This window comes from Protomyctophum bolini, assembly GCF_963924005.1.
Source record: "Protomyctophum bolini genome assembly, chromosome: 24".
Classification (NCBI taxonomy): domain Eukaryota; kingdom Metazoa; phylum Chordata; class Actinopteri; order Myctophiformes; family Myctophidae; genus Protomyctophum; species Protomyctophum bolini.
In genome coordinates, this window is record NC_137885.1 from 14,537,391 (window position 1) to 14,551,828 (window position 14,438).

At 44.7% G+C, this 14,438-nt stretch overlaps 2 protein-coding genes across 2 annotated transcripts in view; one reads left to right on the top strand and one right to left on the bottom strand.

The window, feature by feature from the left end:
* The first annotated feature begins 966 nt into the window (after positions 1-966).
* Positions 967-2,621, top strand: crygs1 (crystallin, gamma S1). The gene is made up of 3 exons (XM_080758822.1): positions 967-1,018; positions 1,440-1,682; positions 2,297-2,621. Exons 1-3 carry the CDS (start codon positions 1,010-1,012, stop codon positions 2,570-2,572), a joined length of 528 nt encoding a protein of 175 aa, XP_080614948.1. The 5' UTR covers positions 967-1,009; the 3' UTR covers positions 2,573-2,621.
* A 1,349-nt stretch (positions 2,622-3,970) lies between these two features.
* LOC308311781 (voltage-gated delayed rectifier potassium channel KCNH8-like) overlaps positions 3,971-14,438 on the bottom strand; it is a gene marked incomplete at its 3' end in the record, with an annotated part of 58,676 nt that continues 48,208 nt past the window's right edge. Inside the window, exons 11-15 of the mRNA XM_080758559.1 lie at positions 13,647-13,861; positions 7,455-7,795; positions 5,928-6,031; positions 5,541-5,593; positions 3,971-4,576 (exon numbers count right to left, since the gene is read on the bottom strand). Coding sequence (XP_080614685.1) covers positions 3,971-4,576; positions 5,541-5,593; positions 5,928-6,031; positions 7,455-7,795; positions 13,647-13,861 — 1,319 coding nt within the window. The remainder of the gene's footprint in view (positions 4,577-5,540; positions 5,594-5,927; positions 6,032-7,454; positions 7,796-13,646; positions 13,862-14,438) is intronic.

Sequence of the window (14,438 nt, forward strand, 5' to 3'; positions counted from 1 at the left end):
ACTCATGGCGGCTCTTCCGTTGGCCCAGACAGACTGTATGAAGCGTTTGTAAATCGCAGAGGCAACAGTCTGGTAACGCGAGACTAGTGTTTCAACAAAGTGAGAAATATCGTATCTTGGGGAAATAAATCTGACGGATGTTCCGGCCCGACTATGCACTCTATGCCTTATATTGTGACTATAGGCTTTTCTCTTGGCAGACGAGTAAGCCTGGGACCGAGGCTAATTAGTAATGGGATCGATTATTATAGCTGGTCTGAACGATTGGTTGGCTACACAAGTTTGCATGATTGGCGGCTGCTCTGCAGCTTTGCCATATTGGACTAACCTGCATGCCGATTTTGGCCTAGCGCTGCACTGCTATTGATCATTGGAGTGTGCTGGTTGGCGCTGAGTTGGCTGTTTTGTCCTCCCAGTGCACTGGAAGGCAACTCGCCAAGTCCCAGTTTGGCACAGGTCTGTGGTGCCACCGTCCCGACTCGGTTCTGCTTTAGCTGTGTGTGTGTGTGTGTGTGTGTGTGTGTACGTGCGTGTGTGTGTTTCTCATACCCCTACGGTGGTCCTGTATCATCTACACAAACCTACCACAGTGGGTACATAAAATGTGCTTTGATGCCACAGTGTACACAAATGTATTTGTGGAGTGTGTTTGCGTAAGCTTGTTTGTGTGTGTGTGTGTGTGTGTGTGTGTGTGTGTGTGTGTACAGCTAGTGTATGTGTATATGTTTACAGTCACAGCGTAGTGGCCTGTTCTAAACAGTGGTCAATAGGTGGTCCTTTATGTGGCGTAATCCCACTGTGCCTTTCTGGAAAATGTGAATAGCGATGGAATCACTGACTCAAATTTTTGGATCTCATTTTCATGACAAAGCAATTGTCCGGGTTGATAGTGGCGTTCGCTCTGATGGGGTATAAAAGGGCTCTCAGCCTAGTGTCACCTCACATTCACACACACACACACACACACACACCCGGGGCAAGACGAGCAGGGCAGATTACAAGATCCAAGATGGTCAGGGTGAGTGGCTGTGTCCTTGATACATACAGCCATACGTAATTATCAAATATGAATTAAGTACATATACTATACTATATGTTCCACAGCATCTCTTTTATGTTGTCTGTCACTTTGACTTACATTCTATGTGCTGTATGAAAGATTCTCTACAAATAAGGTTTACTATTAATTTGCGTGGTGGCAGTAGGCAACCAGAAGAAAAAGATCCGCACCAGTGAGGTAAGCTCCAGAGCTTCAAAAGTTTCATTAAGGTTAGTGGACATGTCCACTATGGTGTAAGGAACCTTAATTACGGCAAACCTTCAAAGCTCTGGAGCTTAGGCTACGTCAGTGTGCGGACCCTATCTTTTTTTTCTACTTTTGGCCTCTGCCTTCTAGTTACTCTTAACTTAAACATTGAGTGTTGCCTTTTTTTAAAAAGATAATCTTCTACGAGGACAAGAACTACCAGGGCCGCAGGTATGAGTGCGACAGCGATTGCACCGACTTCCATTCTTACCTGAGTCGCTGCAACTCCATCCGCGTGGAGAACGGATCCTGGGTGGTCTACGAGAGACCCAACTACATGGGATACCAGTACGTCCTGACCAGGGGAGAGTACCCCGAGTACCAGCGCTGGATGGGCCTCAACGACAGACTCAGTTCCTGCAAGATGATCCACGTTGTAAGACTCGTAAAAGCTGACCTATAAGGTTGTCAATGTATATGCATGCTATTGCTGAGAGAAATGAACACCGATACTTGCCTTTTTTTATGCCTAGAATATCAATGGCCCTTCTCTTTAGGTAAGAAGTCAATCTGCAGAAAATGTAACAGCCAATTTAGTGCCTGAGCCAGTCTTTAGTTAATCATACCCAGCATTCTTTTTTTTCTTCCTAAATGTAATATATTTTTAATGCACCCAAATTTGTCACAGAACAAAATCTACAAGCCCCCGTTTTTTTAGAATGTTTTTTAAAGCCCAACAACCCCATAGTAAAACAATGCTTTAAAGACAAAAGTGGATTCCCGCACCTAGCCCCACCAGTGACATTGTCCTTTCCGTACAATGTCACTGTTCGCTCCACCTTCATCATCACAGCTCAGCCTTTGTTGTGGCGCGGCAGTGCGCCACCGCCATACTGTACAATGAAGTATAACACAGGTTTAATGATCGGTGGTCACCGCTACCCAGTGGCCAAGCAATTTCCTTTCACCACGATGCTTGACAACAATGTTTGCGAGTTAAGATTCCTAACCACTCTTTCCCACCCGCATCCTCCTCCTTCCCCCTTCCAGGCTAGCGGAACCCTGCAGGCGAAGATCCAAATCTTCGCTAAGGGCGACTTTGCCGGGCAGGCCTTCGAGGCCACCGAGGACTGTCCCTCGGTGCTGGAGAAGTTCCACTGGCGGGAGATCCACTCGTGCAAGGTGCTGGGGGGCTGCTGGGTCTTCTATGAACACCCCAGCTACAAGGGGCGTCAGTACCTGCTGGAGAAGGGCGAGTACCGCAAGGCCGTGGAGTGGGGTGCGGTCTGCCCCAACGTGCAGTCTTTCAAGAGGCTGACAGAGTAGCCCGGCTCGGCCCGCCCATCCTTCCTGCTCCTGCATCCATCCATCCATCCATCCATCCATCCAGGACAGATGCCTGGGAGATCCACAAACAGCCAAATACACTGATACAATAAAAAAGGAAAGCAGTTACAGGATGGCGTCATCATTTCACATGTGGTCATGTGGCCATCTTTTTTCAAACATTTAACATGACACTTTCAACCTACTTTGTGTATGTGATTATCATAATCCTATTATTATGTTTTATTTTATAATTGGCTAATGGGAGGGGCCGACGGGCGGAACTCTGCAGGCAGTCTGACTCGTAATCCGTAACCATATAAGGAGTTCCCAATGCATCAATGCAGTATGCGCAATTATGGTGTGCCTTGTTTAACCATATATGGGCATAAAGGGACATGGACTGACAGATGCATATCTCTCCAAATATGGGCAAAAAAGGGACAGAGGCATACGGGTACTCGGACACCGCCCCCGTCACTATGGCTATGTGAGGGACATCGAGTAGGCAAACATGTGAGCTTGTAGATCGTCCATTTTCGCTATTTGTCATACAATGAAGTATTTTGCGGCTTAAGTGGTAGATGGAGTGCCACGTCAAAAAAGTGTTAAATTTATTTTGGTCACAACCACCAGTTCATTAAGTATACCTGGTTTTCACCTTACCACCCACCCGAACTTAAGCCTTTCCCAAAGCTGTTGTTGTATGAGAATGGGGGAGGGGTTAGGGTTATGATGACACTAAAGTGGTGTATTTCTATTGGGCTTTTTGACCCAAAGGCTTTTAGCTTTCAGGGAAGAAACCAAAAATACACAGGGAAGACATATTTGAATATTATAGCCACACCTGATGGTCTATTAGAGTAATGTTAACTCCATAGACTAAAAAAGTAAAAAAAGAATATATAAATCACGGCATTCCATCTTTAAAATAGAGCAGAAGGCACAAGCAAATCACAATCGAAGGCCAACTATAAAACATACTCCATTCTTTATTGTTGTATTCATCATAGCTCATAACCAGTGCTCATAATCATAACAATATATCGATTTTCTTTTTTTTATAACGAGGTATTTACATCAGAACCTGCTTCAGGTTCAACACGCCCCATGCAGTAAAGGTGAAGCATGCCTGCCTGTTCATATGGCAAAGGGGAGGAAAGAAAATTACTTTTTTCAACAACACAAGATTTGGCCAAAAAGTGGATTTGAAAATATACTTTGGGAGTCTGAAAATACAAAATACATTTTCACAAACATGTTTTGGTCACTCTAGATCTTTTTTTTCTTCTCATATTGGGGCATCCAAAATATTTTTTGTGGCCATATATATATATATATATATATATATATATATATATAAAACACAGGTGTGTCCATTCAGCCAGTCCTGTTGCATTAAACTGGATGTCCTTCTTCATCGATGAAGCTCACTTGGGTCATTTGCGTCCCCCACTGGCCTTGCTGCGTGTCTGCCACAGGGCTACGTAGGGTGACAGGCATGCTGGGGGATTTGTGGAGCAGTGACTGAGGCTGGGGATCCTCCAACGTGGAGCGGGCAGAGAACGGCAGAGGACACACCGCCGCGGGGACGGAGGGGGACGCCGTGAAAGGGTAGGGGTCGCCCGGCGCCCTCGCCACATGCTGCTGCCGAGGCACCGGGGAGCTGTCGAGTGACGGGTCAACGCTCAGGTCCAGCAGGGACGGAGGCGAGAGAGGAGGACGAGGACCGCAGAGGAGCTCTGTGTGGTCGGCGGCCGGGCCCGGGGAGGAGGAGGCCCATGGCGGAGGAGCGCTCTGGGCGGGAACGACGACGACGCACTGGGGAGGGGCCGGCGGGGAGCCGCTGTCTGTGGTCACGCTAGGGGGCGGAGGGGAGAGTGCTGCGGCGGCGGCGGGCGCCAGGAGGGCGGAGGGGTTTTGGAGGAGGAGGGGCTTGAGCAGGCGTGTCATTTCCTGCAGCTCCTGACTGACGGTGGACACCTGGGTAGAGAGAACGTTCATCTGGGGAGGGTTACGGAATGGTTGGGTGGTGGATTGATGGATGGATGGATGGATTGATGGAAGGACGGACGGACGGATGGGTGGATGGAAGGACGGACGGACGGACGGACGGAGGGACGGACAGACGGACGGGCGGACGGACGGACGGGTGGAAGGACGGACGGACGGACGGATGATTAGAAGGATGATAGAAAAAGCTAACTTAAAATTACTGAATTACTGAACTGAATATCAAATACAATAGAATGGAATCAAGCAGAACTCTGTCCACATGTGTGGACAGAGTTCTGCTTGATTCCATGATGATACGGTGAACACAATCAAACATCACAGATTCCAGCGTTTCCAGCACAAATTCCAGTTTGCTATAAACTGACCACAACAAGTCAGCTAGAGTGTTCCAGCATTGGTCAACATCAATCAGCAGATCAACTAGGAGCAGCTAATTTTATTTTATTTTAATTTTTTTTTTCCTTCTCTAATATTTCCTTGTTTCTTTGGTTGTTTTGATTTGTGTTGTTTTCTTCTTGTGTGTGTGTGTTTATTTATTTTTTGTATTTGTTACTCTGTGTCTCTCTCCATTTATTTATGAATTTGTAAAAAAAAACCCACCTAAAATGTAATAAACGTTAATAAAAAAGGGAGCTGCTCTAATTAATTTTCTTAAATTATTATATATATATATATATATATATATATATATATATATATATATATATATATTTTTTTAGTCATAGTCTTTTTAGTCATAGTATGTCATCATATAGTAATATTTCCATATTTCTCAGAAAATACTCCTGAAGTAGAAATACAATAAATAAGCAGTTTACAAGATCACAAGCACATGGCGTTTTAATGCGTTGTACGCTTGTAGATCGACTATTTTTTCGCAGCACAGGCATACAACGTCCTACATCACATCTATGGTGGTGTTATGGTTACCTCCAATGATGCCTTTGCTTACCTCATGCTTTAGCTTGGCTATAGCTTGCATCGTCTCAGTCTCCTCAAGGGACCCTGTGGTGCCACACACACACACACACACACCCACACACACACACACACACACACACACACACACACACACACACACACACACACACACACAGGGTTGGTGTTAGTTATCCTCCATCATGCCGTCCACGATGTTGTGTTGGATATGTTTGTTCAATTAAAAACTGTATATTACCCCCTTTATAGATGATAGATCATCACTATTATCCTTGTACTTGGGAACGGAATTGAGGACATTCATCACTTTTACAGTGCAAGCCAGGATACAAATTACATAACATACTAAAGCGTGTGTGTGTGTGTGTGTGTGTGTGTGTATGTGTGTGTGTGCATGCACCTGAACAGGGGCTGGGCAGGAGGCTGTGAGTGGCACTGGTGGGACTGAAGTCAAACTTCTGAGCTGAAACACTTCGGCCATCTGCTTCAATCCCATCTACATACCTAGCGAGAGAGAGAGAGACACCATAGGTTGACAAATGGAAGCAGACACGTACATAATAAGTTGAGACATGCGCTCCATAACAAACTTGTAGCACAGTTAGAGAGATTGGAGCCGTGGGGTCACTGAACATCTATAAACGCTCCTTGTCTGCATATAATTAGATCCCTGGAGACACTGCAGCACTCATATATACCAAGTGAGAACCACACACACACACACACACACACACACACACACACACACACACACACACACACACACACACACACACACACACACACACACACACACACACACACACACACACACACACACACACACACACACACACACACACACACACACACACACACACACACACGCCGAAACAAATCATTGGGGATTGGATTTGCCACCGTCACCGCGGTGGAGGGTCACCACAGAATAAGAGGGCTATCAAACAGAAAATAACAACAACAAGAGACTAATAAGTCCATACTTCACAGTACGCCATTAGATTTGTCCAGAGCCATAGACTATATAAGACAGAGTTACGACAACTCCGTTCACTTCATTCTACATAGACTTCTATATTGGTTTGTCCCATTAAAAAGGGACAACCGGAAGTTTATGGAATGCATTGGAATACATTGGAGTCTATGGGCTCGCGTGAGTACATGGACCATGTGACCAGGCTGTTTTCTGCCCCCTCAATGTCTTACTCTATGGCTGGAAAGAAGTAACCAAGTACACTTACTTAAGTACTGTACTTAAGTAAAATGTTGAGGTATTTGTACTTTGCTACTTTGGTAATTCCAATTTCAAATATGTTTACTTCTACTCCACTACATCTCAGAGTATAACTCTAGTTATACTAGTTACTTTGTAGATTTTTATTATTATTATTACAAAACATGCATTAACCACTTTAGCCCTATATACATTTTGGCCATTTGAAAATAGCCGATCTACAAGCTCACAATGCGTCACAATGTGATGCAATTGTGAGCTTGTTGCTCTGCTATTTTCAAAATATTTGTATAGATTATACATAACTTGAAATGGGACATTCTGCAGAGTGAGTACTTTCCACATTTGGTACTTTCAAGTACATTAGATGCCAACACTTTTGCACTTTTACTCAAGTACATTTTGAAATCCAGACTTTTACTTGCAACACAGTATTTCTATATCGCAGACAGTATTCATACTTTATTTTTACTTAACCCATTCTGAGCGGGAACCCCTTTTGGTGTCAGCATTACGTTATGCTTTAGCTATTAGGGTCTGCTATTTAAAAAAAATCGAAGAACGACTGACATAGAAACATAGCTTTTTTCAGAAGGATGTAGAAGACATTTGTAGAATCTGATCTCGGGTCAGAATGGGTTAAGTAAAAAACATTTGAGTACTCTTCCCCACCACTGGGTTCCTGGTCCTTACCGGGTGGGGCTGAGGTCCTGATGGGGCGCGGTCACGGCGGGTATCTGCAGAGTGGTGGGCCGGGTGGCGGCCTGCAGGGCTGAGGGGGGGGGCTGGTGGTGGTGGTGGTCGTGGAAGGGCAGGCGGAAGGGCCGCGGCGACGGCAGCAGGAGAGGCGAGCGCAGCGGCGAGCTGAGGCCGCGGCCCAGCCGGCTGAGCGTGTTGTGGGCGTGGGGGACCCTGGGGGGGAGCGGGGAGCACTCGCCCTCCGAGCCCGAGCCGCCGCCGCCCGAGCACTCGTCGTCCTCCCGGATGATGGGGAGCTTCTTCGCCACGATGCCGCCGTTGGTCTCCGAGTCGGCCTGAGGAAAAGGGAAAACTCTCCTAAATCCTCCAGTTTTCTGAAATAAATACTTTCACGATTTTTCAAAAAATAGCAGACCTATACAAGCTCGTAGCGCACCACTCGGTGGCGCGCTATGAGCTTGTAGATCTGCTATTTTTCAATAGCTAAATTATAACGTGACGTTTAAAAAAAAGAGGTTAACGGAGAGAGGAAGAGAGAGAACACGAGGGAATCAAGGTGGGGGAGCAGACCAAGGGGAAACACACTAAGGCAGTGGTTTTCAACCCTTTTCATGTCAAGGCCCATTATTTATTCTGCATTCGAGCCATGGACCGCCATTTGATGACATTCAGCCTCTCAGACCCAAAACTAAAGACTATTTTGATGTCGTTGGATAACATTTTGTCCACAATTCCATGCTGTATTGATGTGGTACCATTAGGAGAGATAACAGGCAAACATTTATCAAAATAATTATTCTACATTTCTCTTCAATTGTGCAGACTTCTTGTAAATGAAGTACCGGTAATGCAGATTTGTAACACTGATTTAACTCTCGAGAGCGTAACATGAAAACCAAATGGACTCGTACACTCTCAAGAGTTGAAGATCAATAAGGGTCCATTTGGTTACCAACTCTGGTTGAAAAAGTCAATAATAAAGTGTTACAACGCAATCCGTATGCTACTGCATACGGATTGCAGTAGCAGTGACTGAAACATTAGAGACATTGCATTCAGTTTAGCAAGAAATTGTAAAAAAACACTAAATTACTCTTCATGTGACCACCGCACCGTGACCGGTGCGTTGCCAGTTCAAAACATATCAATAGTAGTGGGTCTCGTCTCACACACCAAGACTTCAGTTCAAAACATTGAATTAATTTTTGAACAGGGACAGGCGTTTCGGCTATCCAGCCTTCATCAGTGAAAAAAACACTGCCAACCCGACGTGTGTGTCCATACGAGAGACATGAACACTGGAAGAAATGGTTCCTTCTTTTCCTCACTATGCTTTATTTAGTAGTAGAATCATGTCTTGTACTGTACGCTCTAAGAAAAATATGTCCTTTTGACACACACACACACACACACACACACACACACACACACCGAGAGAGACAGGAGAGAGAGAGAGAGAGATGGATACAGATAGTCAGGAGGAGAAGGACGGAGTGAAAAAACAGCAGAAGCGTGAAATAGGACAACGTCTGATTATAGTAAGAAAAACATGATGTAATATACAGTATGTCCCTATCTTTTTTTCTGCTTGTCCAGCAGATGGCACCACGGAGCCACTCTTGACAGTGCTGCTGTGAGCCTACCATTCACAACAGCAGCATCATTTATGCTGATACAGAAGCCCATTCATTTCACAATGGCTCTTCCATTCAAAAAAAATATGCAACAACAATCACGGTTACAAAACCACACCTCCCAGTTCTTCCAAAAGCTAAATAAACAACAACAAATTTCATCCAATTCCATTATTTTATTACTTTCCATTTCCCCCTCCCTCTCTTCTGTTACCACATCTAGCCCTCCAGTTGTTTTCCTCTCCTCCCCTCACTCCATCCATCCCAGTTCACATGGCAGGGGGTATTTTTAGATCACAGGGCTCTAATTTTAGATGTGGACTCCCTCGGGGAAGTGCAGTGAAAAAGAAGGAACTATAATGACTTTCACTCTGTGTGTGTGTGTGTGTACTGTATATTGTGTGTGTCACAGTGTGTGTGTGTGTGTACTGTACAGTGTGTGTACTGTACAGTGTGTGTGTGTACTGTACAGTGTGTGTGTGTGTGTGTGTGTGCGCCAGAGGCAAGCAAATCCTTGAAGCATGCCATCCTCAATAATGTGCAGCATGCCGAGGAATGGGCAGTGAACAACTGACTGAACATTGCGCGGCGTGTGCCGGAATGCATGAGCACGCTGGATGTGTTGTGTATGCAAGACACGTGCATGCCTGGCTCTGTGCAAAAGAGATGTTGTTGCATAGGTGCGTAAATGTGTATACGGTACATTCATGTGTGTAACCCGCGAGGAGTGAGCGATGGTTGTCGTCGCCTATACTATGTTGAAATGCAGAAACAGGCACATCGCCATGTGCGTGTGTGTGTGTCTTTGGACACGTGTATGTAAATATTCCTCAGGAGCTGCCTTGGGAGACCACAACTTTCTCCACTTCTCCTCCTCCCCACCCATGCACCCTTTTCATCCCCATATGCTATTTCCATCCCGTCTCCATCTCTCCATCTGTTTACTTTTCTATATTTATCGGGCGAGGCTCCATTTTGAGTGTGAGAGAGAGAGAGAGAGAGAGAGACCCCCGCAAGGTAAGACAGAGACAGAGGCAGGGACACCCTCCCTCCCCACCACCCCACCTCCGCCTCCATTCCACAAGCACTATTTATAGTTCCACAGCACGCTTGCATGCAGGCGCTCTGGGCGAATACATGGACTGCTGCTGCTACATGTAAATGGGGATATGTGCGTGCGTGAACATTGTGTATGGATCTGAACATTGTGTAAGGTTTTCTTAATTTCCTTAAAATGTATATTAATTTCCTGAAAAATGTACATGTTGGAGTTACAGTAGGTGGTTTCTTCCCGACAGCACAACCAGCCACAGTTCTACTGTGGGTACAGTCCCTTGCATAGGCTCACATTTCAGGACAAAATATTGAACATTAATTCAGTTAATTGGGGTCGTTGGGATCAAATTGGGAACAAATGAGATTTGACGGAAGTTGGGAGGTTGGGTTTAGATTAGGGAGATGTCTTTAATTTCAGAGACTCTGTGTGTATGTGCGTGCGTGCGTGCAAAAGATACAAAAATAATGAAAAGATCAAAAAAAAAGAGAAAGCTGAAACTAAATGTTCATTCAAACTCAAAGCCTTTCTATAATAATTAGTTTTTAAAAGTCTTTTAAAAGTGGACACTCCAATGGGAGTTGGTTCCACAGCAGTGGAGCTCTAGCAGCGAAAGCCGTCACCAGCGTTGTGTTGAGGGGGGTCAAGTAAAACTTTGTCTGCTGATGTAAGATTACGGGAAAGGTATGTGAGGGTACAGGAGGCTAGTCTACAGTGTATACTCGGTGGTCCCCTCTTTAGTGTACAACATCAAATCCCTTTGCCATAAAATAGCTGTTCTACAAGCTCACAACGTATCGCAATGTGACGACGGGCTGTGGTCACGTAGGATACTTATATTTTCACAGAATGTGCACCTATCTTTGCCTGTATATGACATGCCCATGCAGAATAAGGACACTATGGTTCATGTGGTCAAGGGATGGAATAGAGTACGATAAGGTACAGTAGTGGTGTACTGGTGATGGTCAATAGCTAGAGATTATGAATGGGAAAAAAAGAGAATGAATGTGCATCCATGAATATCCACGGTCGCCACAAGTATAGCAGAATGTGTGTGTGTGTGTGTGTGTGTGTGTGTGTGTGTGTGTGTGTGTGTGTGTGTGTGTGTGTGTGTGTGTGCGTGCGTGCGTGTTTGCGTGCGTGTGTTCAGTGGCTTCATCACTATGCTATGCATCACAGAACAGTGACTTGATATTCAGGGACCCCAGCTGTTGTTGTTGTTGAAAAGTGTGCTTATTTTAGTCGGTGCATTGTTGGAGTAACAACAACTGGTCCAGGTGCGGGAGTTCAGGGAACATGTCAGGTGAATTATAGAACTTGCTTGTCAGTGATAATGAGGCATAGTTCAGCATGTTGCCGAATGGAGGAGACGTACGTTTCTTTCAGGCTTGGGGTTGAGGGTCAGTGCACGTGTCGTACAGACTACAGAGCCCTGACATATGTAGAGTTTAATTGTGGCACTCTTATCATCCTACATCATCCAATAAAACATTTGTTTTTCATGTATGATGTTTCATGTATGACCCATACCTTAGTTACGTCACCAATAATAGTGGTCCCTTATTGGCCAAGGGTTTGCACCGACATACCGACAGCCAATCGGCTGCTCAGGCACATATGACGTAAATTCTCCATTCATTGGCATTTAATGTTTGTGTTCAGCTAGCGCCCCTCAAAAACTACTCAACGTTTCATCAAATTAAATCAACAGACTTATGAAGAGCTGTTTCCTAATTCACCCTAATTTAGCAATGGTACAAAAGTGTAAAGAAGTAAACAAAAACCAAAAAGAACAAGACTAATGAAAGCTGCTTGGCTTTCTGTGACCGTTGACATCTGGGAATACTGTCCCACGTTCCAAATGCAGGCATGTTCTACACTGCAGAACAGCCTCGGAAACCAGAAACGAACAAACACATGTTTCTGCTTCACGGCACAGTGCTCCTAATGTTGTCACAATTGCAGTGTCCCTCAGGATTTATGATGAACAACAAACCGCTGTACTTAATATTATTGGTGATAGATAAGGAGATAAGCTGCCAGAAAAAGTGCATCATGAAAGACTAGTTCTAAATGGGTTCATGTTTTACTTTTGTGACTCTGCCTGCTATGCTGGGATATAGCTGTTGTGTTGTGCCAACAGCCCAACATCTATAATTAACCCCATTGTGTCTAATAGTTGTGAAATTCCTAATACACATGCTGAAGAAGCTGAGCATGTACAATTAAAAAGGTTAACTTGGAATGTTATGTCTTACTTTTCTTAATAACTAAGGATCCAGCACACTGTGTTCTGTAATTCTGTTGAGTGTACAGAGACAGCTTGTTTATTTTTGGACCACAATGCTTATAGTAGACGATATTAAGATCAGCCCATGTTATCCTCCATAGAGAAATTACTTCCGTGAACCAGGGGAATCGAGGGGATGAGCGAGTGACCGCTGTGCATAGTGTCGAGGGACCTTCAGATGATGGATCTGACCAGGGACAATCAGTGATAGCTATGATTGGTAGCCACTCATCATTATGCAGGACCCCCTGCCAAAGTGTTTACTCAGTGTTTAGCATTGACATTTAAAACTGGTATAGTAATCTCTTTGATATGTTCCGTATGGGTGTGTCACATGTACTGTCATTGTTTGATTTACTGTATACCCTGAATCTTGAATAAACAAAACAGTGAAAAATTGCTCAATTATGACAAAGTTTTGCCACGTCCGTTTTCTGTTTCGGTTAGCATTTTCAACACACCGATTGAGTGAGTGTGTTTTCTGAACTCAATTGCACCCAAAACACCTGAACTTGTAACATTCAGTAGATTTTCTGTGGTCTGGGGTTTTCTGGCTCAAACAAAAAATGTCCTGCTGACTGTGCAGCAAATCCCATATATGACAATGGGATTTGTCAGCAGATGTCACTGTTTTCACTGTTTTGCCTGTTTTCATTGCAGCTCAAAAGGCTTCACAAGACACCCAGAAAATCCACTGAATGTTCAAAGTTTAGATTTTTTTAGAATTGAGGTCATATAACCTAACCACATTTTAGTCACCTGGAATGTTTGTGTTTTAGTGTCTAGTTTTAGTCTACTAAATATAATAGGATTTTAGTCGACTAAATCTACAGTTGATTTAGTCGACTAAAATGTACTTTGGCAGGCCTCGATGCCGTCGTAATGACTGATTTTACATTTCTCAACACGTCGCACTGTGACGCACTGTGAGCTTGTAGATCGGCTATTTTCAGCAGGTAACCAACTTAAAAAATGACATACTGGATAAAATGACATACTGGATCTCTTGTCCACTAGTCCCTTCCTAACATTTTAGTCTAGTTTTTATTTGTTGACGAAATTGTCAATACATTTAGTCTTAGTTTTTAGTCATCGTTGCCAAAGTTTTCATTTAGTTTCCATTTAGTTGTCAGTGAAAAATGGCAGTCGACGAACATTTTTCGTCATAGTCGATGAAATCGACACTGATGCAACGCCGTGCCTACCTCGGCATTGTGTCCCTCCCGCAGGTTGTAGGTGAGGTCATGCTGGATCTCGGTGATGAACTTCTGGGCATAGTCGGGGTAAAGGCCGAGGACCTCGCGGAGGCCCTTGAGGCTGATGTACTGGAGGTCACAGTACGTCAGGGCCTTGACACAGGCGTTGGTCTTTATCACCTCCTCCTGGGTGAGACAGTCTGAGCCAATCAGGTCACCGCGGCCTGGAACGCAAGAGGGAAGAAAGCTCTAGAGTGAATATTAGTGCGTGACCGCCGCGACCCAGGAATCTCCTTCGGGTTTGAGTAAATGGTCACGCCACAACACGCGACTTTCCCTGCTTGCGGGGTGGGGGGGTGGGGGATTTAGTGTTCGGTCCATATCGCGTTGCAAGTTGCAACTCGAACAGGGCTGAAGTCGGCTAAGTGAACTTCGCAACGTTCGACGCGGCAACTTGCACGCTCGGTGGCGTCTCTCGTGGCTCAAGTTCGCTTGAGACGGCGCCCCTCCGCAGCGGCCTAAAACTGTACTAATAGTAGGAGGCGGGCGTGACCATGTACTCAAACAGAGTAAACCTGTGTGCACGATCCCGCCGGGTGCAAGACGTGCTCAACAGCTCATGGACAACAACTTTAAAATGGGAAATATTTAGGTTACTGGGATTTCTTGTGTAACAAAATAACAATAGTGTCACATAATAAGCCGCAATAAGACAGAATTGGCTTTCTCAAATCGCACTGTCGAGAACATCGAGATATCACAGTATTTGTCACTCAAAATGCAAAATGATGATGTTGCTAA